We start from the raw sequence: 25,721 nt of genomic DNA on the forward strand, positions 1-25,721 counted from the left end.
CCGACTGGGCGGGGCCTCGGAGCCGAAGGGGCAATAAAGGTGACGTCAGGGATCTGGAGTGTCTTCCGGTGTGTCGTGCCTTGCTTCCGGTTTCGTACAGTGTCAGGCGCCCGCTGAAGATGGCTGAGGACTTTGGTTTCTTTTCTTCCGACAACGGTACTACAGGCAGCGCCGAAGAGGACCCGGCCGCCGCCTTCCTTGCGCAGCAGGAAAGCGAGATCGCCGGCATCGAGAATGACGAAGGGTTCAGTATCTTGGACGGGGGCGAAGTGCCGTCGGCCTTGCAGCCGCATTCAGACGATGTCGGAGGTGAGTGGGGCGCGGGAGGGCCTGCGGGGGAGTTGGGGCACTGCCGCGACTCATGTTCCAGCCTTGTTCTGGATAGTTGCACCTTGTTTCGCTGGTCCTTCCCCGAGGTGACATGTTTAGTTGTTGCCATTTATATTAGGTATCATTGGATAGTGTTGTTGCCTGAGTCCTGCTAAAAACTCCTGTCTCAGTCGGCAAGTAAGCCTTGTATTATTGAGATCGACTTCGGCTTCTCTCTCGGTGATTTGTAAGTTGCGGTCAGTAGCATTGAATATCGCAGCGTCATCGGTTCGAGATGACATTGCTTGCTCCGTAAAGGAGCTTATGTTCCTGTGTCGCCTTCCTTACTTTCCGCTTTGGCGTCGCTAGAGAGAAATTTCGTATTGTTAATCTGTCATTGAGCAGCTGGAAGACAGCTAGTGTTAGCGTGTTTCCCGCGTACTGTCTCGAGAACTGCTACCGAATGTGCTGATATTAAAGCTGTAGATTAAGTCTTTTCCGCGCCGATTTTTGAATGTTTTTGCTAATGTGGTACTTCGATTAGTTGTTTTAATGTTTTCATTTGAAGTGCATTTTTTTGCATGGATTTGTGACCTCCGGTATATGTTGTCCCTGAATTTTGGGTTCAGTGTACAACTGAACCCTACTGTGCTGAGAGGCTAATTCACCGTTTTAATAGGTTGCATTATAAATATAATCACATTTATTGTTATAAATATTATTGGATCTGTGTTTGTATTCTGTCACCAATATTAATATCTCGAACCTTTAAACAGGTGAGTTTCAAATCTCTAGACACTTTTCATGTGATGTTTTGATACGAAGTTCTGGGCCACATTATACATGGGATGCATTAATAGTAAATTTGCCTGTTTAATATTGAAATGTTTGTATCTTTGCTCAATGTAGTTGATTGCTTCCATATTCCAATAATCCTGTTCAACTGTTATATGAAGGATGAAGATTGACATTATTTATTTGTGTGCAGGGTAACTCAGCAGTCATAGGAAAACTGTATTTAACTGTCCAATTGGTGCACCACTGTAATTTGTTGCCCTTCCACTGGTTTAAATCAGTTGTCACAGTACAGACTGAGCAAGATATATAATTCTGCACTGAGGGCAGATTATTATACTTTATTGTCGCCAAACAATTGATACTAGAGCATACAATCATCACAGCGATATTTGATTCTGCTCTTCGTGCATTTAGTCAGTAAGGCAGTCAGGAAAGACAAATTCAGCTATAGTAACTATCAATAGCAGCATTGGTTTCACTGTTCTAAGCTTCTTCCTATTAAGTCTGGTTTGACATTTAATTTTTTTTGAAAAGTTGAGTATGCAGTAAAAGAAAGCCCAAGCTCGTGAATTTTAATTTATCCTAGTGCTTACTTACCAATAGAATAAGCTAAATGTTCTATTGTTTTGCCAAGAAATAATCATTAACTTTGGCACTTAATTCCATGCTTTCCTTCATCTTCTACTCTAGATATTTCACTGAACTAACCTTGACACTGCATTAGTGTGCTCCTTCCTGATTGTATAGCAAGGAGTGTTTGGCCTATGACACTGTTCAAAATGCTTAATTGAACAGAAAGGGGACACGTAGTCATGTGCTCCTGCTTCCAAGCACTGTCTCCTTTTCTCTCCAACCCTCCCCACAGCACTTAAAAGAAATGCTAAATAAAAGCTGGCCTTAATTTCTGATTTAGTGTCTTTTGTTTGAGCATCGTTTTTGCATTCTGGTTTGTACATTGAGGGTCATGCTGATACAGATTGTTTATATTCTAATGTTCTGTTCAGCTTGAAACTGGGAAGGTTAAATTTTCAGTTTGCTGAACAAGCAATTAACACTCTAGCTTGAGACTGTTTTAATGTTTAGGCTTTGTGCCCTGAACTTGGTACAGCTTACCAGCAAAGTACAGTATATTAAATAGTGTATTTTCCTAAAGTGATTCACTGCTGGTGTTACAATAAACCTAACAATTTCTCATCCTTGTCAAATTGGAACTATAAACTGTCACCACAGTGAAGGGCTGTTTTCACTCTTTTTGCCCTCTTGTTCTGCCTCCCTCCTGTTTCATCTGACGTGCAGTCTCATGGGGATAACATCATAAGATGGATTCCCAATTTTGTCAAATAATATGTGTAATAGAACTTAAAATGTGTGTAATACCTTATTTAAGTCCCTTTTCATCTGCCTGATTAAGCAATTGAGGACCTTCAAGACCATACGGACAAGTATTGAAGTTGTTGCAAATAATAAGTGGTTACTGCATGAGAAAGGCAATTTGGCTAGTGGAGTTTGTTATGGTTCAATGTAAAATCAATCCACTTATAGCCAATCGTTTGTACTTTCCATGTTACCTTGCAGTTTCCCTTTATGTTCTTCAGCACTTGGTACTGCAGATGAATCTACCTTTATTAATGTTATCTTAGGATAGATATCAAAAAACATTAGAGTAGATAAGTTCCCCAGGGCCAGGGTGGGATATACCTCAGGTTAGCGTGGGAAGCAAGTGATGAGATAGCCATGCATCCTCACTGGCCGTTGGAGTAGTACTGGGTAAGATAGCGGTGCACTCAGATGCAGCAGCCTCTACAGGACCAACCAAAGGTGGTGTCTTTTTTAAGCATCTTTTTTACGATTGCAAGACTCAACTGGATATTAAGAACTTCGAGTACTGCACATCTGTTCCATTAGCGAGGAGTTGTTTGGTGGAGGAGCTGAACTTGGTGTGGACCGTGTTGCTGGCCGCCTTAGAGCGGCGTCAGAGTCAGTGCATGAAGGCGGTGTTCAGTCTTAGAGTGATTGTTTCTGTTTTTCTTGTGATCACAAGACCCTGTTGAACACTGGTAATGTGGAATGCTACAAGTGTGGTTAACTGGTTTAGTGGAGAGACGGGGAAGCTGTGTGGATTCGGCCTCATGCCAGCAGTCCAGGAAAGATTATGCCTGAGGCGGTGTGGTGCAGCATCCATGCTGGTCGGTGCTGCTCTCCAGTGTCCTGCGGAAGACAAGTTGATTGCATTCTCCTACAGTGTGCTGTTGGCTTGGTCTTGCCACCAACACTTTTGTGTGTATGTATGTTTATTGCTATCTTGTATGTGCTATATGTGCCTTGTGCTGTGTATGATTGTTGGTACTGTTTTGCAATTTCGTTCTGGAAGAACACTGTTTCATTTTGCTGTGTTCATGGGTATTCATGTATGGTTGAATGACAGTTAAACTTGAAGGGTAGTACATGTTATTCCTTTGAAGAAAGGGAGTAGAGATAACTGGGTATCATAGGTTAGTGTATATTCAGTGGTGGGAAAATTATTGGGGAAGTTTCTTAGAGACGGTATAGTCTGATTAGGGATAGTCAGCATGGCTTTGAGAGGCGGGTCATGTCTCACAGCTTGATTGAATTCTGTGAGGATGTGACAAACCACATTGAAGATAGTGCAGTGGATATCATAAAAATGGATTTTAGTAAGGCATTTGACAAGGTTTCCCATGTTAGGCTCATTCAGAAAGTCAGGAGGCCTGGGATCCAGGGAAACGTGGCTTTGTAATTCAGAATTGGCTTGCCACAGAAGGTAGAGGGTGGTAGTAGATGGAGCATATTCTGCCTGGAGGTCTGCGCCTGGTGGTGGTCTGCAGGGATCTGTTTTTTGTGGTTTTTGTGGTTTTTATAAATGACTTTTGCCGAGGAACTGGAAGGGTGGGTTGGTAAGTTTGCAGATGGCACTAAGGTTGGTGGTGGTGTGGATAGTGTAGAAGGTTGTCATAGGTTACAATGGGACATTGACTGGATCCAATGGAGCAGCTGGAGTTCAACCTGGGAAAAGTAGCAGGTGATTTTCTTTTGAAAGGACGAGTTTGAAGGCAGCATACTGGGTTAATTGCAGTATTCTTAGCAGCATAAAGGAACAGTGGGACCTTGAGGTCCACATCCATAGATCCTTCAAAGTTGTGCAAGTTGATAGGGTTGTTGGGAAGTCGTATGGTGTGTTCCCTTCATTAGGGGATTGAGTTCAAGAATTGCAAAGTAATGTTGCAGCTCTTAAAAATAAAAATCCTCATTACGCCAGACTTGGTATTCTGTTCAGTTTTAGTCACCTCATTATAGGAAGGATGTAGATAGTTTAGAGAGAGAATGTGGGCTTCTAGCACTGTATTTAGTTCTAGTACAGCTACTCTAATTCTGAAAGCCAGCAATCCCATTAACCTGTTACACCTTTACACTAACTTCTGTGCTTTGGCATGAGGGTCCCCCAAATCCTTTCTGCAGCTCTGCAATCTTTAACTGTGGATCTGCTGTCATTCTTCTCAAGGCAATGGCCTTCCTTTTTATGATCCTTGGTTCTCATCAGCCAATGGCATTTCTAAAGGTGGCAAACGTATAAAGTGGGCAAAAATTTTATTGGCACATGGCATTCAGTGCCACCCTTAAATTCTTTAAATCCCGTCCATAATAAGATGGCAAATTATTATCTTTACTGCCAGATGAAGAAGCAAATGAATTTTAACGACGCAAGGGTGGTGAGAAGTTTTCACAGCAAAATCTAGCTTAGTGCCAGCTAGACAGTTGCTAGAATAGGTGGTGTTGCATGATAAGGTTTGAAATTCTTGCCTATCTAGTGCACAAATCAGTATTTGTATAGTAAATGGTCATAATAATTCTACTTGGCAATCTTATTTTTCATTAAACCCACAAGATCTGGAAATCCAGAGCAACACAATGCTGGTGGAGCTCAGCAGATCAGGCAGCATCAATGGAAATGAATAAACAGTCGACATTTTGGACCAAGACCCTTCATCAGGACATGAAAGGAATGGTGAAGAAGCCAGAATAAGAAGTTGCGGAGTGGAGGGAGGAGGAGGGGAGATGGAAGAGGAAGGAGGACAAGCAGGAAGGTGATAGGTGAAGCTGGGTGGATGGGGGGTGGGGGATGAAGAAAGAAGCTGGGAGGTGATGAGTGGACAAAGTAAAGGGCCGGAGAAAGAATCTGATAGGAAGGGAATGCTGACCATGGGAGATGGTGAAGGAGGAGATGATGGGCAAGTGAGAAGTGGCAAAAGGTAAGAGTAGCAAAATAAAGTGGGAAGGGGGAGGGGATAAAGTTACCAGAAGTTGGAGCAATCAATGTTCATGTCATCAACTTGGAGACTGCCTGGAAGGAATGAGTTGTTGCTTGTCCAACCTGAGAGTAGCCTCATCATGATAGAAGAGAAGGCAAAGGACTGACATATTGGAATGGGGACAGGAATTCAAATGATTGGCTACTGGAAATTCCACTTTATGTGGCTGGAGCTGAGGTGCTCAACCAAGTGGTCCCCCACTCTTAAGTTGGGTCTTGGCAACATTGAGAAGGCCAGACTGCTTGCAATAGATGACCCCAACAGATTCGCAAGTGAAGTGTTGCCTCACCTGGAACAACTATTTGGGACCCTGGCTGGAGGTGAGGAAGAAGATTCTGCTTCTGCTTGTAGGGACAAGTGTCTGGAGGGAAATTAGTGGGGAGGGTCAAGTGGACAAAGGAATCCTGGAGAGCTATCCCTGTGGAAAGCAGAGAGGGGTAGAGGTAAAGGTATTTGGTCGTGGGGTCACATTGAAGACGGCTGAGGTTGCGGAGAATGATATATTGGATGTGGAGGGTCATAGGATGGTAGGTAAGGTCAAGAGGAACTCTATCCCTGACAGGAAGATGGGGTGAGCTTGGATGTCCAGAAAATGAAGGAGATAAAGTGGAAGGAGCCAAAAGAAATTGTTGAGGGTGAGGACCGGTTCCTTCCCAGGTGGAGGGGAACTGATTGGGTCTATTGTCAGGAAAGAAGTGGAGAGCTTTGAGTCCTCCTTGATGGGGTGGGCGGGCAGGAAATAGAAGTATACAGGTACAAGACGTCCATGGTGAAAATGAGGGATTTAGGACCAGGAAACTGAAAGTTGTTGAGATCGCAATTTCCACCATCTTCAATGGGACCCAGCCATTGATTGCATCTTTCCTTCCCCACCAACTCTTAAGGACTGGTTTGTCAACCACCTCGGCTTCATCCACAAAAAGCGAATTTTCCAGTGCCTAATAATTTATTTCATATCTCCATTGCCATTCCAACTTGTTGGGCCATGGTCTCCTCTTGCCACAATGAGGCCAATCTTGATTAGAGGAGTAACACTTTGTTCTGTCTTGGTGGCCTCCAACCTGATGACATGATTATCGACCTCTCTAACATCTGTTAATTTTTTTTTTAACCCCTTCACTCTTCATTTCCCTTCATTGGCCTCTTGCCCCTATCTTTCACCTCCCCCGTTCCCCTCCTTCCCTTTTCCCATGCACTCTGCTGTCCTATCAGATTTCTTTTTCTCCAGCCTTTTCCACATCACCTCCCAACTTCTAGCTTCATTATCCCTTCCCCACCCATCTGGCTTCACGTACACAAGAGAGTCTGCAGATGTTAGAAATCCAAAGAAACACAAAATGCTGGAGGATTTCAGAAGGTCAGGCAGTATCTGTGGTGATTATTTTCTCAGTACTGAAAACTACCGCTTTCTAGCTGGTGCTCCTTTCTCCCCGACAGCTTTATTTGACTTCTTCCCCCTTCCTTTCCAGTTCTGATAAAGGGTCTCGGCCCAAAACATTTTCTGCTTATTCATTTCCATTGATGCTGTCTAACCTGCTGAGCTCTGCCAGCATTTGTATGTTAGTTTTCAATTTGGAAAAAAGATTAATATTAAAATTTTGGATAGGTTTTCTAAAATGCTTCATTTCAGTCTGATTTACTTTTTATTAATAGTAAAACAGTGAATACACATAAATAAGCAACAGAACTCATCCTTTTTCCTTAACATCCATAATTATTGTTAATTCATTAATGAATGATTTCTGCTCAAATTTATGACCTGATAAGAGAATTTTTGTCGATTTAGGTGCTTGCTCTCAAAAGGTTTTCCACCCTTGGCCTATACCATGTGTGAGTGCCTCTTGGATCTATATCCTTGGCTTCAAGAAAATTAAACCAGTTTTTCCTGTATATCCATATAATTAAAGCCTCAACTGGATTTGCTTGCTAGACAATCAACAAAATTTCACATGCTGGAAATCCTGAATTTAAAAAGTGCTGGGACAACTCAGGTCAGGTAACATCAGTGGAAGAGAAACTGTTAACCTTGTTTTTTTTTGACTGTTCCATATCTGAAGCATTAGTGGTTCTTTCAAAAGATACTGCCTGATCTAAATTTTTCCAGCACTGTTTTTGATCACTTTTGGTGACCTAATTTCTCATTTAGATTGTAAGCTTTTACATTTTAGAAGTATTATCTCAAGCAGGATTCAATAATTCAGTTGTAGCGAAACTGTTTTTTGTTCATGACTTTGTTATTAATATTAAGGTCATGTATGTTTATAAACCACTTTCTTAACCTGTCCTGTCTTTACTAAACTCCCGTGTATATCAAAAGCGTCTGTAGGAGTTGGTCTGTATAATCTTGCACTGTCTAGCATGAACAAGTAATATTATGCTTGCCCTCTACTGACATTGGTAAGGCTTTATATTGGGGAATATTGAGCAGAAATTTGGGTGCTTCCTGTTCCATCATCCCACCCTCCACCCAATCCCATGAAGTACAGGAGGGCAGGCAGTTTTGCTGTCTTCCAAATGTTCGTTTATGTTTTGGCTTCACCTGCTGTCTGTCAATGATCGTCAAACTGCCTGTTTTGATATCAAAGCTATTGAATTATGTTAAACATTTAAAGTTAATGCTTCTATCTATGGCAAAACATTACAAACCTGAGTCTTTTACAAATATATTCTGTGCCTTGTGTTGGCTGAGCTTTTGTCAAATGTCTGCATCTTTCAGAGTGAATCTTTGGTTTCAGGCCCTCTTCTTTTTGAATATTTTTATCATGTTTATTTCTTTCATCAAAATCTTGTGCTTCTCTAGTTTTACACCCCATGTTTGTAAACTTCATCCAAAATTCAGGAACTGCATTTAGAAAGGTGTCTTTTGAGGCTTATGAATCACTGGAATTCCAGAGACCCATGAGAGCTGAATCATGAATATATTCATGACAAATACACTTTGGATTAATGTTATTTCTTATTCAACTTTTATTTTCTCAAGTACTCTTTACTTAGTTTGGGCATATTTCTTCCAAGACAAAATACTCCCTAAAATGAATATTCTTAAATATCCTACAATAAGCCAAGACATTAATTTGTCTAACATGAACAGTACCTCTGGAGCCGAAAGGTTTTTGCCAACGGACTGACTGTTCATACTCTATTCAGATACTGCTGACATCCTTGAGATTTCGACAGTGTCATAGAAGCTGGGGAAATAAGGACATACAAGGTAAAATGCATGAAAGAACTAGCAAAGGTCAAAATGCTGTCAAACCTTACACTTGTACATGTTATGACCTCAGAATGAAATGTAGCTCTATGCCTTAAATAATTTATAGGACATCTTGATGACACAAGGTGTATATTGCATCAATTTGAATTGTGTCCTGGGGTTGTTTCCTCTTGCTATTTGTATTTGATTGCTCAGTGCAAAACATCAAAAATCATCCTGATTTCAGAGTTCAATTCTATTGTAGACTGCTTGCTTCTGCAGGAGAGACAAAAGCTTACTTATGTATATTCTAGGATTTTAATTTGCATAAGTTTAATTTGCAAATGAGCATTGAAATATTTTGGTCAATACTGGCTGGAATCTGTTGGGCAGGGATTTTACAGTAGAACAGTGTCTGACAGACTGTTTCTGTCATACATGTCTATACTTGTGTAAATCAGTGACAAGGATGCTTGCACTCTAATTATGTTGGCACATTCACTGAAATTGAATGGCATGAACTTAAAAATGCAACACAAACAAGGCAGAAAAAGATTGAGACTTGCCTAATCAGGTCAAATCATAAATGTTGAAGATGCAATGTAATACTTAATGATCAAGACTTTTTTTTTCCCCCACAGATGGTTTTAAAGAAGAATTAGCTGCAGTTAATGGAGACGTATACCAGGTTAGTATGGAAAATTGCAGTAATTTCAGTGTGCATAATCTGCTCAACAGCCTTTGTAGATGTGCAGAAATAGTGCCTGCATTCATTTGAATAGAAGTTTGTTCAAGTAATTTAATCCTTTTCCTTTTTAATACCTGACGCGTGTTCTTTATTTGAATTATTTCAGTGTGTTCTAATTTTGGATGAACTTTAAAGTGATTTGGCAACAGTTTGACAGCATTTTATAGCGGGGGGTTTTACTACCTCCATCACTGTGAAGGGAATTATGCAATTGAAGTCTTGATGCTATGCAGTCCTGGGAGTATGAATGGATGCTGGGTGATTTAAAACATGCTAATATAGCACTATGGGTCAGCACAGTTTGCAAAATTAGGACAATTACATTGGATTCCAGGGTATGGGCCTTATTGAACTGTAATGATTTGAAGTGAACCAGGGCTTCCCTGCTGAGATTTTTGAATCTTGTGTAAATTCTGTTACAATTGTGAAGCTTGCTTTTCAGAGCAAGATTTTTCAATGTGGCTCCCAAAGCTTTGCCTGAAAGCAGAAACAATTAGAAATTTGGTTAAAATGTTTTTTTTTAACTGAACAGGGAAGTACTCTGCACTTTAACGAACGGGAATTATTTTGCACTATACTGCTGCTACAAAACAATTTTCATGTTGCAAGACAATAATAATCCTGATACCTGATTTGCCATAAAACATGGGAAGAGTGAGCAACAAGCTTGATCTGGATGTTGTTTGCAAGTTAATTTAAAAATCAATAATATAACCTTGAACTTTTCTGAAGTGATAGTGATGTGACAAATCATTGGATAGTGATGTCACAAATCACTTAATTTAACAGTAGTGGTTTTGGTATTTTCATGCCTCAGACTTAGTGGTGTAGTATATGGTGAATTATAATTTAGTGGAGGAAACTCATTTAAACACCAATGAAGAAAATAAAAACTTTGCTTGCCCCTATCAAAATGCTCTGGGTACTAATCATACTTAAACTTAATCTAACGATGAAACACTTGGCATAATTGACCATATTGTACATTTAAGCAGGCTCATCAATAGAAATTGAGTCGTACTTGTGTAATCTGCTATTACAGGAATCAAATGGTCCAAATGACAGTTATGCAGCAATAGCTCGGGCAGATCGCTTGAGTCAGGAACCAGAAAGCATTCGAAAGTGGAGAGAAGAACAGATAACCCGTCTCGAAAATCTTGGTAAGTACCTTGTATGCATGTTAGTAAACTTGAAAACCAAATGCTTTACCTCAAATGAATATGTGAACTAATCCTGTGCAACTAAAAGCATCAGTTTGTTTTCTACATTTGCTTCCAAGTGGAGGATCAATACTTTATAATGAGAATCTTGTACTTAAAGTATTGCTTTTTAAGGAATGTTTCAATGGAAGAGAAATTTATGTACACACAGAAGAGCACTTGTCTATTAAGTTACAGTGCCTTGAAAAATAATTCAGGCCCCACAACTATTTTCACATTTTACTGTCTCATTTTTCTAAATTTAAAATATATTGAATTGTGATTTGCTGTGAGCTAATCTACAAAACATTGGGCATCATGTCAAATCAAAATAAATATTCCAAAACCTGTCAATATCCCCCCCACCCCATTCGTGACAAACCAAGCCAAAATGAAGACAAAAGACTATTCAAGACTAGTCAGTAAAATGATAATAGAGAAGAACAAATCTGGGGAAGGGTACAAGATTATCTCAAAGGCATTGAACATGCCTCTGAGCTCAGTGCAGTCCATTGTAAAAATAAAAGAAAGGGGGGAGAAAATGAAACCAGAGTCACACTCCCTAGGTCAGGCCACCCCTCTAAACTTAGTGGCTGGAAAAGAATGGCACTTATAAGAGAAGCTACTGTGATGCCAACAGAAACTGAGTGAACTCCAGAAGTCAGTAGCTGCAGCTGAAGATGAAGATCATGTTCCACCCTTGCACAAAGAGGTTATTTATTGAAGAGTGGCAAGGAAGAAGCCCTGGTTTAAAAAAAAAACACATTTCCTTGCTCATAAAGACTTCGCAAAGTGTCACTTTGAAGATGCTGTAAAAATGTGCAAGAAGGTCTTGTAGTCAGATGAGACTGAAGTGGAACTTTTTGGCCTCAACACGCAGTATGTGTTGCGTAAATCAAATACAGCCAACTAACACCATCCCTACCGTAAAGTATAGTGGAGGTAGCAAGATGCTAAGGGAATGCTTTTTCAGTAGCAGAGACTGGAATTATGGGAAGATGAATGCTGCTAAACACAGAGATCCTAGATGAGGACTTGCTAGCCTCTGCCAGAAAGCTTAACCTTGGGAGGAAGTTTGTCTTTCAGCAGGACAACGATCCAAAGCACACTACCAAAGCAACCACAGAGTGGCTTCAAATGAAGAAAATTGATGTCCAAAGTGGCCAGTCATAGTCCTGACCTTAACCCAATCTAACATCTCTGGCAAGACCTCTAGATACACTTACCAATCCTCCTAAAGGGATCAGAAGTGGAGAAAGTGAGCAGTTTCAAGTTCCTGGGTGTCAAGATTTGAGGATCTAACCTGGTCCCAACAATTGATGTAGTTATAAAGAAGGCAAGACAGTGGCTATACCTTATTAGGAGTTTGAAGAGATTTGGCATGTCAACAAATATGGCGGGGCGGGGCTACTGCACAGGACCAAAAGAAACTGCAGAAGGTTGTAAATCTAGTCAGGTCCACCTTGGGTACTAGCCTACAAAGTACCAAGGACATCTTCAAGGAGCAGTGTCTCAGAAAGGCAGCATCCATTAAGGAACTCCAGCACCCAGGGCATGCCCTTTTCTCACTTACATCAGGTAGGAAGTACAGAATCCTGAAGGCACACACTCAGCGATTCAGAAACAGCTCCTTCCCCTCTGCCATCCGATTCCTAAATGGACATTGAACCCTTGGACACTACCTCACTTTTTTAATATATGGTATTTCTGTTTTTTTGCACATTTTTAAAATCTATTCAATATATGCATACTGTAATTGATTTATTATTTTTATTTTATTATTTTGTTCTCTTCTATATTATGTATTCCATTGAACTGCTGTTGCTAAGTTAGCGAGTTTCACATCTCATGCCGGTGACAATAAACCTGATTCTGATTGCTGTCCACCACCAAGGAGGAATGGACAAACCTTGCTCTATCATGTTGTGCAAAACTAATAGAGACTTATCCAAAAAGACAACGCTGTAATAGCTGCGAGAGGTGGTTGAATTAAGTACGGGGGGGGGGGGAATGAATACTGCTGGCATCAGTTTTTGAATTTTTAATTTTTCATGCTTTACAATTTTCTCTGCTTTGTGTGTTGGGGGGGGTGTGGAAGAGGAGTGAGCATGTAATTCACAAATAAATTCTCAGCTAATTGATCAAAAATCCCTGGTTCTAATACTCATTTATGTGAACAAGGGGTTGTGGACTGAATACTTTTACAAAGCACCGTAGATGATTGCACAAGACACTTTGCCCTTTGTTTCGATTGTTTGCACAAGCTTAGTGTACTTGGCTAAATCACTTACAGTAACAAGCAAAATGCTGGAGGAACTTGGCAGGTCGGTCATCTATGGAAAAGAGTACAATTGACATTTTGGGCCGAACCCTTTCAGAACTGGAAAGGAAGGGGGAAGAAGTCAGAATAAATGTGGTAGAGGGGAAGAAGTACAAGCTAGGATTGCTGGGGGCTGGGAATCAAACTGAAGAGACGGAGGAAGAGGCAGTTGGCTCACAAATAGAGAAAGCTTGGAGACAGTGTGAGAGGGAGGATAGGCAGGTGATAGAGAAGGGACGCGCTCAGACTGATGGTTTGAGATGTCTATTTTAATGCAAGGAGTATTATAAACAAAGCAGATGAGCTTACAGTGTGGATCAGTACTTGAAGCTATGATGTTGTGGCCATTACAGAGACTTGGATGGCTCAGTCACAGGAATGGTTAGTTTGAGTGCCGGGCTTTAGATCTTTCGGAAAGGACAGGGAGGGAGGCAAAAGAGGTGGGGGTATGGCACTGTTGATCAGAGATAGTGTCACGGCCATAGAAAAGGAGGAAGACATGGAGAGATTGTCTAAGGAGTCTCTGTGGTTGGAAGTTAAGAACAGGAAGGGGTTAATAATTCTACTGGGTGTTTTTTATAGACCACTCAATAATAACAGGGACATCGAGGAGTGGATAGGGAGATAGATTCTGCAAAGGTGTAATAACAACAGGGTGGTTGTGGTTGGAGATTTTAATTTCCCAAATATCGATTGGCATGTTCCTAGAGGGAGAGGTTTAGATGGGGTGGAGTTTGTTAGGTGTGTTAAGAAGGTTTCTTGACACAATATGTAGATAAGCCTACAAGAGGAGAGGCTGTACTTGATCTGGTATTGGGAAATGAATCTGGTCAAGTGTCAGATCTCACAGTGGGAGCGCATTTTGGAGATAGTGATCACAACTCTAACTCCTTTACCCATAGCATTGGAGAGGGGTGGGAACAGACAAGTTAGGAAGGCGTTTAATTGGAGTAAGGGGAAATGTGAGGCTATCAGGCAGGAACTTGGAAGCATAACTTGGAAACAGATAGTCTTGGTGAAATGTACGGAAGAAATGTGGCAAATATTTAGGGGATATCTGCATGGAGTTCTACATAGGTATGTTCCAGTGAGACAGGGAAAGGATGGTAGGGTACAGAAACCATGGTGTACAAAGACCTGTAAATCTAGTTAAGAAAAGAGCTTACGAAAGATTCGAAAAGCTAGGTAATGATAGAGAGCTAGAAGATTATAAGGCTAACAGGAAGGAGTTAAAGAAAGAAATTAGGAGAGCCAGAATGGGCCATGAGAATTCCTTGGCAGACAGGATTAAGGAAAACCCCAAGGCATTCTACTAGTATGTGAAGAGCAAGAAGATAAGACGTGAGCGAATAGGACCAATAGTGTGTATGGAACCGGAGGAGATAGCAGAGGTACTTAATGAGTACCTTGCTTCAGTATTCATGGAGGAAAAGGATCTTGGCCATTGTAGGGATGACTTACAGTGGACTGAAAAGCTTGAGCATGTAGATATTAAGAAAGAGGATGTGCAGGAGTTTTTGGAAAGCATCAAGTTGGATAAGTCACTGGGACCGGATTAGATTAGATTCATTGTGCGGAGTACAGATACAAAGGCAATGAAATGCAGTTAGCATCTGATCAGAAATGCAAAGAATAGTGTTATTTACAAAATAACTGCAAATGGAAAGTGCAGCACACAAATATAAAAGTACTGAGACAGTACAATATAGGTGCAATACTGCTTCGCGCTGTGATGTGAGCTCCTGTAGCACCTACTGGATGGGAGGAGAGTAACAAGTCCATGGTTAGGATGAGATGCGTCCTTGATAATGTTTTTCGCCCTGCCCAGGCAGAGTTTATGGTAGATGTTCTCAATGGTGGGCAATTGGGTACCGATAATCCGCTGGGCAATTTTTACCACACGCTGGAGTGCTTTGCGGTCTGATACGGGACAATTGCCATACCACACTGAGATGCAGTCGGTGAGTATGCTCTCAATGGTACAGCGGTAAAAGTCCGTCAGTATCCTGGGACAGAGGTAAGCTTTCTTCATGCTCCGCAGGAAATAAAGGCGCTGTTGTGCCTTGTTGATCAGGATGGAGGAGTTCAGGGACCTGGTGAGATCCTTGGAAATGTGGACACCAAGGAATTTGAAGCTTGATGCACGCTCCATTACAGCTCCGTTGATGGAGATGGGGACGAGAGTGTGGCTGCTAGGATGCCTGGAGTCCACAATGATATTGTTGGTCTTCTGGGTGTTAAGGGCCAGGTTGTTGTCGGCACACCATGTGGCCAGGTGCTGGAACTCATACCTGTAGGCCGTCTCGTCATCCCCTCTTGATCAGGCCAACCGTTGTGGTGTCGTCTGCGAACTTGATTATGGAGTTAGAACCATGTACAGGAACGCATTGAGGCACGCCGGTGTTCAGGGTGAGAGTGGAGGAGGAGAGGTTGTCTAACTTAATTGATTGGGGTCTGTTAATCAGAAAGTCCAAGGGCCAATTGCAGAGGGATGAGCTGGTACCAAGCTGATGAAGTTTGGCGATCAGCTTGGAGGGGATCACAGTATTGAATGCCAAACTAAAGTCAATGAACAGCATTCTGACGTAAGAGCTGGGGCTGTCCAGGTGGGTCAGGGCAGAGTAAAGTGTCGTGGAGATGGTGTCCTCTGACCTGTTGGTGCGATCGGCAAATTGCTGGGGGTCCAGGGTAGTGGGCAGACAGGATTTCAGGTGTGATAGAACCAATCTCTCAAAGCACTTTGCAATGATGGGGGTGAGTGCAACTGGGCGGAAGTCATTCAGGCCCGTGGCAGTGGAATGCTTCGGCACTGGCACGATGGTGGCAATCTTGAAGCTTGTGGGGACAACTGCCTGGGCCAGGGACAGATTAAAAATGTCTGTGAAGACCGCAGCCAACTGCCCTGCACAGACTCTGAGCACACGGCCAGGTATTCCATCCGGACCAGCTGCTTTCTGTACATTCACCCTGCTCAGGGTGGCGGAAACATCGGAGGTGGAAAGTGAGAGAGGCAGTTCACCAGGTGGGAGATCGGCTTTGAGGGTGATCTCCTTGTTCTCATGGTCAAAGCGAGCATAGAAGTAATTGAGCTCATCAGGGAGGGAAGCAGAGCTGGAAAGGGGCACAGTACTAGGTGGTTTGAAGTCTAATGCCCTGTATGCTATGCCACATGCACCAGCGGTCCAAGGAGTTGAAATGCTCCTCGATTTTTCTGTTTGTATATGTATTTAGCCTGAGAGATTCCCCTCCTCAGGTTGGCCCTGGCTGAGCTGTAAGCCTCCCAGTCTCCAGACCTGAAGACCTGAATCTCTGGCTTTGAGCAGGAAGCGAACTTCTCTTTTCATCCATGGTTTCTGATTGGGGAAAACTTGCTTGTTTTTGTGATGTCACTCTATCTACACACTTGTTGATGTGCTCAAGGACAGAGTTGGTATAAAAGTCAATGTTAATCTGAGAGTCTGTGTTGGCATGGGCAGCAAACACGCTCCAGTCTGTGTGCTGGAATTGGTGTTGAAGAGTAGAGTCAGCGCCCTCCAGCCAGATCTTAGTCTTCATTGTGGGAGGAGATGTACCCCAGGCTACTGTGGGAGGCGAAGGAGGATATTGCTGAGCCTCTGGCAATGTTCTTTGCATCATCAATGGGGATGTGAGAGGTTCCGGAGGATTGGAGGGTTGTGGATGTTGTTCCATTATTCAAGAAAGGGAGTAGAGATAGCCCAGGAAATTATACACCAGTGAGTCTTACTTCAGTGGTTGGTAAGTTGATGTTGAATATCCTGAGAGGCAGGATTTATGAACATTTGGAGAGGCATAATATGATTAGGGATAGTCAGCATAGCTTTGTCCAAGGCAGGTCATGCCTTACGAGCCTGATTGAATTTTTTTTTTTTTGAGGATGTGACTAAACACATTGATGGTAGAGCAGTAGATGTAGTGTTTATGGATTTCAGCAAGGCATTTGACAAGGTGCATGCAAGGCTTATTGAGAAAGTAAGGAGGCATGGGATCCAAGGGGAAATTGCTTTGTGGATCCAGAACTGGCTTGCTCTGCACTCTGTCCGCCAGAGAAAGCACGATCTCCCAGTAGCCACACATTTTAATTCCACATCCCATTCCCATTCTGATGTGACTGTCCACGGCCTCCTCTACTGTAAAGATAAGCCACACTCTGTTTGGAGGAACAACACCTTATAATTCCATCTGGGTAGCCTCCAACCTGACGGCATGAACATTGACTTGTCAAACTTCCGCTAATGCCCCACCTCCCCTCGTACCCCATCCGTTATTTATTTATATACACACATTCTTTCCCTCTCTGTCCCTCTCACTATACCCCTTGCCCATCCTCTGAGTTCCCCCCCCCCCAACCTTTCTTTCTCCCTGGGCCTCCTGTCCCATGATCCTCTCATATCCCTTTTGTCAATCAACTGTCCAGCTCTTGGCTCCATCCCTCCCCCTCCTGTCTTCTCCTATCATTTTGGATCTCCCCCTCCCCCTCCCCCTCCCACTTTCAAATTTCTTACTAGCTCTTCTTTCAGTCAGTTCAAGGACATGTTCGGCACAACTTTGTAGGCCGAAGGGCCTGTATTGTGCTGTAGGTTTTCTATGTTTAGAATGTGATGGGTAAAGTCAGGTGAGGGCCAACAAATGTGGGTAAATCATTAACAATTTTATCTAAATGTTGCTTCCAATATTCAAATCTTAGTTAGCTATGATTTAGGCTTGACCACATAGAGTGCTTGACTTATGAGAACTGAGTCTTGAATGTAACTAAGCCAGTTTCTAATCGCTATATAAAGTGCTCTGGAAGTATTCAATAGTCATAGTCATACTTTATTGATCCCGGGGGAAATTGGTTAATTATATCAAGTCATTATATAAGATTCATTGAATGATCAGGTATTTCACTTTAAGCTTCGTTTGCAGTAGGCTGTCCTGCTCATGCATGTTGGTTGTCATCTTGGGTTTGTCTCAAAGTGAAACCTATTTGGAACATGGCAAAATTCATTTTGCATTCACTGTTCACAAGCTGCCAATCAACTCGTGTCCCTGGCAGCCAAAAATGAATTGCTGATTTCTAACACACATTCGGTAACTTCGCAAGTTCTGGATCTGCTTTTTGTGTAAGCATTCAGTAAATGTGCTTCTGCCTCTGCTGTTCCAGGTAGTGAATTCTATCCCATTGCTCCAGAATATTTCTTTCTTTCCTCCTGTTCTTTCAACTTGCTTTACCAACGTAGTCTAGACCTCCTCTATTCATCTCTAATGATCTCTGTTCAGTCTTTATACTTCAAACAATGCGGTCTTAGCATAGTTATTGATCTTATTGTCCCATTTCTGTCAAAAACTTGCTGAAATCCCTCTGTACTCTATTTGATAAATAGTTACTACTTGCTATCTTTCCGTGGTCTAGATATTTTTCTTTTTGTGAATCACTCTGCTAATTTGGCATTTTAGGTAAACTTCTCAATCAATTTGAGTTGAAGTATTTATTACACAAGTAACTGTGTGCTAAATCGACCTTACATTCTGCAGTTAACATAACTCATTGGTCCTTTGCAGTCCTACAGAGCATTTTTAATTTGCCATCTTTTCGTGGATCTCATAAAAATCGGACTCCCTACTGAAGTAACAAAATGAAACCTAAGAAAATTTGACGTCTGAGCAAGTGTAACGCATTGGCTTTTCAAGTATTTGTAGCTTTATCAAGTCTGTAACTAAATCATTTCTTTATCAGATGCTGCTTCTCGAAAAGCAGAAATGGAATGGAAAGAGAAGGCAAAAAAGGAACTGGAAGAGTGGTATATTCGGCAGAATGAGCAATTGGAGAAAATCAAGAAAAATAACAGGTATGACAATGATTGAAGTTTATTTCTTGACCATAAGTCCTAAATTGTGGAAATCTTGTGTTTGCTGTTATGGAGAGCTTTAGAATGCGCGATAATTTTAAATTCACAAGAGCATTGTAAAGTTATTAGTCAATCATTTTATGATTGTATAACTTTAAGGAAAACATTGCAGTAAAGAGAAATCTGGTTGTATAATTTTGTGATTGAATAGGGTTGGGGTAAAGCATTCTGTGTTTAACTGGATTGTGTGAGGGATCCAATGTTGAATTAAGATGCTACAAACTATTTCTATACACCACACACTTAGCTTGCTCTTCCTATGGCTGGTTATGTCAGGGAGGGAAGCATTTGAACTATGGTTTTAATTTTCTTAGATTTCTTTTTTCATACAATGATGTGCTTTAAACAAATCAATTTAAATTTCTCCTGTTTACAGTGTGATCAAACCCATTTGTTTTGGTGAGAATTCATTCACCAAAGCAAGTGGCAATTGCTGAGGAACAGTTGATACCTCCCGAGTGTAAAATCATATCTTTTTTTATAACGAGCCATAACATATAATTAAAAAACTAATCTTAAGTCTTGCACTTTGCAAGTCAACTTAAAATGCCTAATGCACTAAGTACTTGAGTGTAATTGAATATTATGCATGATCTTTAGCAACTGGATTTCTAATAATCCTTTTTGAACTTGTTTATTCTGTTAAATTTGGTTTGATTAACTGTCTTAGATATTTGTAAACTGAAATGCATAAACCACTGTAGATGACACCACTAAGACTAAAAATTTATACAAAGTTCAAGAGAAGGCATGAAATGCAAGGGAAGTACTGGTTAAGCTTCAATTTTGGGCACCCTACTTTATGAATGTTGAGACTTTGGAGTATTTGAAGGCTGCAGATAGTTTGCTTGTTGAGGTTGGGAGTGGGCTAAATTAAATGGAATTGTTCTCCCAAAGGGCAGTGCAATTCTGTTGGCAGAAGGGTTGGTAACTAAAGGGCAGCTTTCTGAAGTGAAGAAAAGAATGAGTGATTGAGAGTTTTTTAAAAAGCAGCAAATCGCAGTGTAATCACTGTGTGATTTTTGACATAAACACTTCAGGCGGGGGGTTTAATTAAATATATGTCAGATGGGTTCAGGAACGATATTCATCTTTAATTATGAGAAATTGAAACAAGTTTTGAAGGAATTTGATTCCCCAGAATCAGATTTTGCTGTCCTTATTGCAATTGTTTACTGCAGTATGCAGAAATTTTTTTTTTGTGATGGGATTACTAAATGTACTAGTATTGGGGAAAATGTATAATATATTTTTATTTGGAATCTCACAGTTAAAAGACATGCTTATAGCTTTGGAATGCAGAAATTTGAATGTTAAAGTATGACCATTCAGGATAGTGATTCATTTCAATGAAAATCAAGTCCATACATGTGACTATTGTAAAATTAGATTTGCTTTGGATTGCCAGAATTAGATTGCCCCAACAGTACTTTTCCACTGCAGGTTTGCAATGGAAAATTTCTACTATTTTCCTAGCTTTATTCCAGGCAAAGGTAAAATAATTACTAAAAATATTAACACTGTCCTTCCTCTTTTTATCCCTTTTTCTGCACCTACCTTTTGCAACTTCTGTGCTCCCTTTGCTGTTGATCTGCTGGTTCACTTTCTGGACTAACATGCATGTGCACTAGGATCGCTGATGAAGCTTTCTACAAACAGTCCTTCGCTGATGTGATAGGCTACGTGTATGTTGACTATTTTCTTTTTAATTGCACATTAGCTGTAGAACACCTTTTCAGAATATTTACATATGCAATTTCAAATCTTGAGTTAAGGTTAGTGCCTTGGGACTATTTTATAATGTCTGATCTTTAGATTAGAACACCGGGCCAATCAATATTTGACAACCAAATCAGTAATTTATCTAGCAATCTGATTATTCTGTAGCGTTGTAACTTGTAACTTTGAGTGGAAGATGTTAAGACATTTCCTATCTTTGACTAATAATCACTGCGCCCTTTCCCCTCCCAGTGCCTTAAGCAGCTGTTCAGGTGAGACTAGACAATGTGTTGGAGCTAATTTACCAATATCATTGAACCTATATGTAACTGATCAAACACATCCATATTTTACATTGATTCATTATTAATGGATACTAGCTAATTTCTTCTTGTGTTCAGCATAGGCCATAACAGCAATATATGTGAATTTGGTTCAAATTGGGTTATAAAACTGCTGGAGGAACTCAACAGGTAACGCAGCATCTCTGGATGCAAAGGGATAATTGGCATCTTGGTTCAAGACCCTGCATCAGGATGGGGTCCTGGAGGTACTGTACAAGCTACAAGACAAAATGTTAGCTGTTCACAAACATTCTCCTCATTTGGAATGTTTGTGACATTAAAACTTGGACATTAGTTTTAAGAGCACATGTCTTCTGTTGCATTTAGTATTAGTTGTAGATTGCTTGTTCCATACCTGTTTCAACTTCATTGCATTGGTTCCTTGATTCAATACATGTAATGAGAGCAATTCTTTTAATGTTGATCAAAGCGTTGATTTTATTTACTTTCACTTCACATCCACAACAAACTTGTGTATACTTGCTGTTTTTTAAAAAAAATCTTGTCATAAATTAAAACCCAAATCTTCCAGACAATTGTAATTATCAATTCTAGGCATTGTTTTTGCACTAAGTTCCAATATAAAGCCTTGACATCAAGCAGTTGGGGTCACTTGCTATAGGTAGGTTATTGAGGGATTGGAAATCCAGATAAGTGGCATGCTTTGAGTAAATATGAACTAAGAGAATTGGGAATTTTAGAGTAGATGTATTTAAAATTGTGAAGCAGTAAAATGAAGTTTGAGGGATAACATAAAGATTATAGATTCACAAGTAAAACTATGATAAATAAGTTGGTGAATGAAATTGTGCAAACTTTTAAATGAGTGATACAGAACAATAAAAGTAAGAAGTGGACATAAAGGAACACATAAATTCCTGGAGGAACTTGGGTCAGGCAGCGGCCATGGCCTTTCTTTAGTGTCTTGGCCTGAAACATCGACTACTCATTTCCATCGATACTGCCTGACCTGTGTTCCTCCAGTATTTTGTGTGTGTTTGCTTTGGACTTCCAGCATTTGCAGAATTTCTGATGTTTATAATTTAGTGGAAATACAGGATTTAATTGCTGCTTGTGTAGTGTTAGCGCCACTGACGGTGCATTTTTTTTAATAGTATGGTTTTCTATTAGCAGTGTCGATCATGGTTATTCAAGACATTGAAATTTAAAAGTATCTATGAAAAATGCATGCTCTTGTATTGCATTGTGTTTTAACTGTAGGATGAATTAAGATGCGAGTCAGCAAGTCCAATGTATGCACAAGTGGAAAGTATTCATTTTTGAGCTGCTTATTCTGGACTAGAGAATGGAATGTCCCACGATGGCAATATAAAACAAACATTGTCTACTACACTAAGAACTTGTAAAAATAACTAAACCTTATGGAATTTATTTTGTAAGAGAAAGTAAATTGATACCTAATAACACACAAAATACAGGAGGAATTCAGCTAGTCAGGCAGCATCTATGGAGGGGAATATACAGTCAACAGTACGAGCTGAGACCCTTCATCAAGCCAGAAACTAAGACCCTTCATAAACCAGAATATGAAGGTGGGGGAGGGAAAGGAGTACAAGTTTGCAGGTGACAGGTGAAACCTGGTGAGGGGGAAAGTGGGTGGGAGGGGGAGGGGATGAAGTAAGAAGCTGGGAGATGATCCTAGCTTTTGCGATAGACTGAGTGGAGGTGCTCAACAAAGCAGTCCCTTATCGAGGCAGGATCTCCTGGTGACCATTGATTTTTCATTTGACTTCCCATTCTAACATGTCTCTGTTGCCTCCTCTACTGCCATGATGAGGCCATACTTGGGTTGTAGTTACAACACCTCATATTCCATCTGGATAATGTCCAATCTGTTGGCATGAACATCAATTTTTCTCTCCTGATAAATTCTTCCCCCTCTCCTTCTCTTCCATTCATCATTCTGGTTCCTCTCTCACCCCTTCTCTTCTCACCTGCCCATCATCACTTTGATTCCTCTTTCCCTTTCCCCATGGTCCACTATCCTCTCCTATCAGATTCCTTCTTCAGCCCTTCACCTATTCCATCTCTCACCTCTCAGCTTCTTTCTTCATCCTTTTTCATACACACACCTTCATCCTCATCTGGTTTAGCTATCACTTGTACTCCTTCCCTCCCCACACCTTATTCTGGCTTTTGCCCCTTTTTTATTTATTAAGATACAGCATAGTATCCTTCCAGCCCTTCTGGTTGTGCCGCCCAGCAACCCTGATTTTAACCCTAGCCTAACCACTGGACAGTTTATAATAATCTACCAACCAGTATGTTTTTGGACTGTGGGAGGAAATTGGTGTATCTGAAGGCAGCCCAGATAGTATGAACTCCTTACAGACAGCGATGGGAATTGAATCTGGGTCACTGATACTGTAAAGTGTAGTACTGTGCCACTGTACTGTAAAGCATGGTATTATGCTACCGTATTGATGAAGGATCTTGGCCTGAACTGTAGACTGTTTATTCCCCTCCATAGATGCTGCCTGACTTGCTGAGTTACTCCAGCATTTTGTGTGTGTTGCTCAACAGTTCCAGCATCTGCAAAGTTTTTTGTTTATGAAATCTGCTAACTTCATGTTTCTCCGAATTTGCTCAATGCAGACATTCCCAAACAAGCTGTGGTCACGTGAAAGCCAAGAAACATCCAGTGGTTATATTTAGTCAAACATTTGGTTCAATTTGGCTTTGTTGTCAACAATCAGACTGTCAGGCTTTGAATTTTAAGTATTTATGAAGATACTATATTTTTTAAAAAATCTGACTTGGGTCTGTATTTCATCTCATTTCCTTACTTGTTAGTACATTGCAAGTTAGATTTAAGTGATCTGTTTGTGTGAAGAGATGTCTTAAACTTCATCTGATTTGTTTGTTTTTCTGCAATTCTCCTTCTGATAAATCTGTTTTTGGACACATCTAAGTTGATCTTTATCATCGTAATGAATGTAGAGGATATTTGGCCTTGATTTTCTGGAGTAACAAGACTAATTTCTTTCAGAATTTGTTTGTTCTCTTGGTTACCTTTTAAATCAGAGCTATGAACTCTGCTGTATGCCTTTTCTAACTTATTTCTGTTCGTTTGGAAATCTAATTGAATGTTTAATCTTCCAAATTGGTAGCTTTGTCACCCAAATGAGTATTCAATCCAAGGAAGCAGAATGTGTACCCTGGAAATTCTTTCCTCTGGTAAAACAAAAGATAAAAATGAAAATTTGTCTATTCTAACTGCTGTAGGACCAACCTTTGAAGTAAAGTTCAAACTCGGACTGTGGATTTTGGCAAGTTTGTATGTTTGGCTGTATCTCTGAGAATTGCATGTAACCAATCACTCAGGCATTCAACATTTTTCTCATTCATCATTGGGTTGTAAAGATGTTTTTCATCAAGTTGTTTCTCTTTTACAGCCATTCTTTCATTCACTTTCAATGAATTTGCATAGCAACAGGTGAAATGCAGTTAAGAGATTGTGATCTTAAACAGCCAGATGTAGGTGTTCATAGACTTGATTCACATATATTTTGGAACAGAAAAATCCTCAAGGCAAACTGACTAGGCTAAAAGCATGCTTATTGGATCAGCAAAGACTCTGTAAAACAAGGTAGAACCCTGGATTCTGCTCATTGATTTGTTAGAAGATGAGCAAGTTAGTTATTTTATGGCTAAATGTTATAGTTTTCTGAGACATGCAGCCATCAAGATTCTGGATGCCATCCTTTACCTGATTATTCTAGATAGTTAATAGGATTATTGCAAATGGCCTCCAGCTTTTCCAGTAAAAGATGGGAATACCCTAACCCAAAAACATCCAGCGAAGCATTGGGTTGGAAAGAAACTAATGGTAAGCTCAGCCACAAAGCTCCAAGTTAGTTAATTTGTCTAAACTTGCTGTTGAATAGCTGCTTGGGGTACTGTGAAGTATTATTGCTCCTGTCTAAGCAACTGTACCCCCATTAAAGACTCGTAGAATAGTTAGTGGCAGTAGCTAAAATTTGCATCACCAGTATTTAAGTAATTAAATTCTGTTGTCAAAAAACTTGGTGCTGGATTCTCACCTTTGGCTATCATTTCAGAGCTGCAGAAGAGGCCTTTGTCCAGGACTGTGAAGAAGATACACCAGGAACAGAATGGGAGCGAGTAGCACGTCTTTGTGATTTCAATCCCAAAACCAGCAAGCAATCAAAGGATGTATCGCGTATGCGTTCTGTACTGATATCACTTAAGCAGTCACCATTAGTCCGCTAGACCAATGCGACATGTGTGGGCTTTCCTGTTACTCTAATCGTGTCCTACAAAATTGATGGCCATTAGAATAGAAGGATGGGTGTTAGTCATTCCAGTTTGGACCAAACCAGTGTAAATTGCAAAATCTGAGTTTGATTATTTTCGGAACTGCGTGTGGTTTGTTGCCAATTTCTTGGGTTATTGGGCAAGCAGATAAAATGGTTGCTCTCATACACTCCTGATTCTCATTAATGTTTAACTTTCTCAATTATTGATATCCCCACACTGTCCTTGTGCTGCATCACATTATTTATGCATGAATTATGAGTGCAATCTATTGGCCCCTGTTTAAGAAAATCATGTTGACTACACTGTTATGCATTAAAGGTTAAATATTAAAACTTATTCAAAGTTTGTTCATACTATTATTAACTTGCACTTTTTATTCAAATGAACAATGATTTTTAGCCTCATTCTATTATAGATTGATGAAAAAATAATTGGGCATGTTCAATGTATTATGTGTAAAACCTTTAGCAATTTTCTTGTTGAGAGTGGACAGGAATACAGTTTTCTAGAGATTCTGTATCTTCCGGACTTCTGCTGTGCTAAAGCACTGAA

The 25,721-nt window shown here is 40.5% G+C and overlaps 1 protein-coding gene across 2 annotated transcripts; it reads left to right on the top strand.

Moving 5' to 3' along the window:
• The first annotated feature begins 45 nt into the window (after positions 1-45).
• LOC134349327 (clathrin light chain A-like) lies at positions 46-25,505 on the top strand. Of its 2 annotated transcripts, XM_063053457.1 has the most exons (6): positions 46-309; positions 9,270-9,316; positions 10,419-10,536; positions 18,633-18,744; positions 20,436-20,489; positions 24,950-25,505. In XM_063053457.1, exons 1-6 carry the CDS (start codon positions 120-122, stop codon positions 25,119-25,121), a joined length of 693 nt encoding a protein of 230 aa, XP_062909527.1. In that variant the 5' UTR covers positions 46-119; the 3' UTR covers positions 25,122-25,505. The 2 variants fall into 2 exon arrangements, with proteins under 2 accessions (XP_062909527.1, XP_062909529.1); XM_063053459.1 differs by lacking the exon at positions 20,436-20,489 and having other exon boundaries at positions 50-309.
• Positions 25,506-25,721: the final 216 nt, after the last annotated feature.

This window comes from Mobula hypostoma, chromosome 7 (assembly GCF_963921235.1).
Source record: "Mobula hypostoma chromosome 7, sMobHyp1.1, whole genome shotgun sequence".
NCBI lineage: Eukaryota > Metazoa > Chordata > Chondrichthyes > Myliobatiformes > Myliobatidae > Mobula > Mobula hypostoma.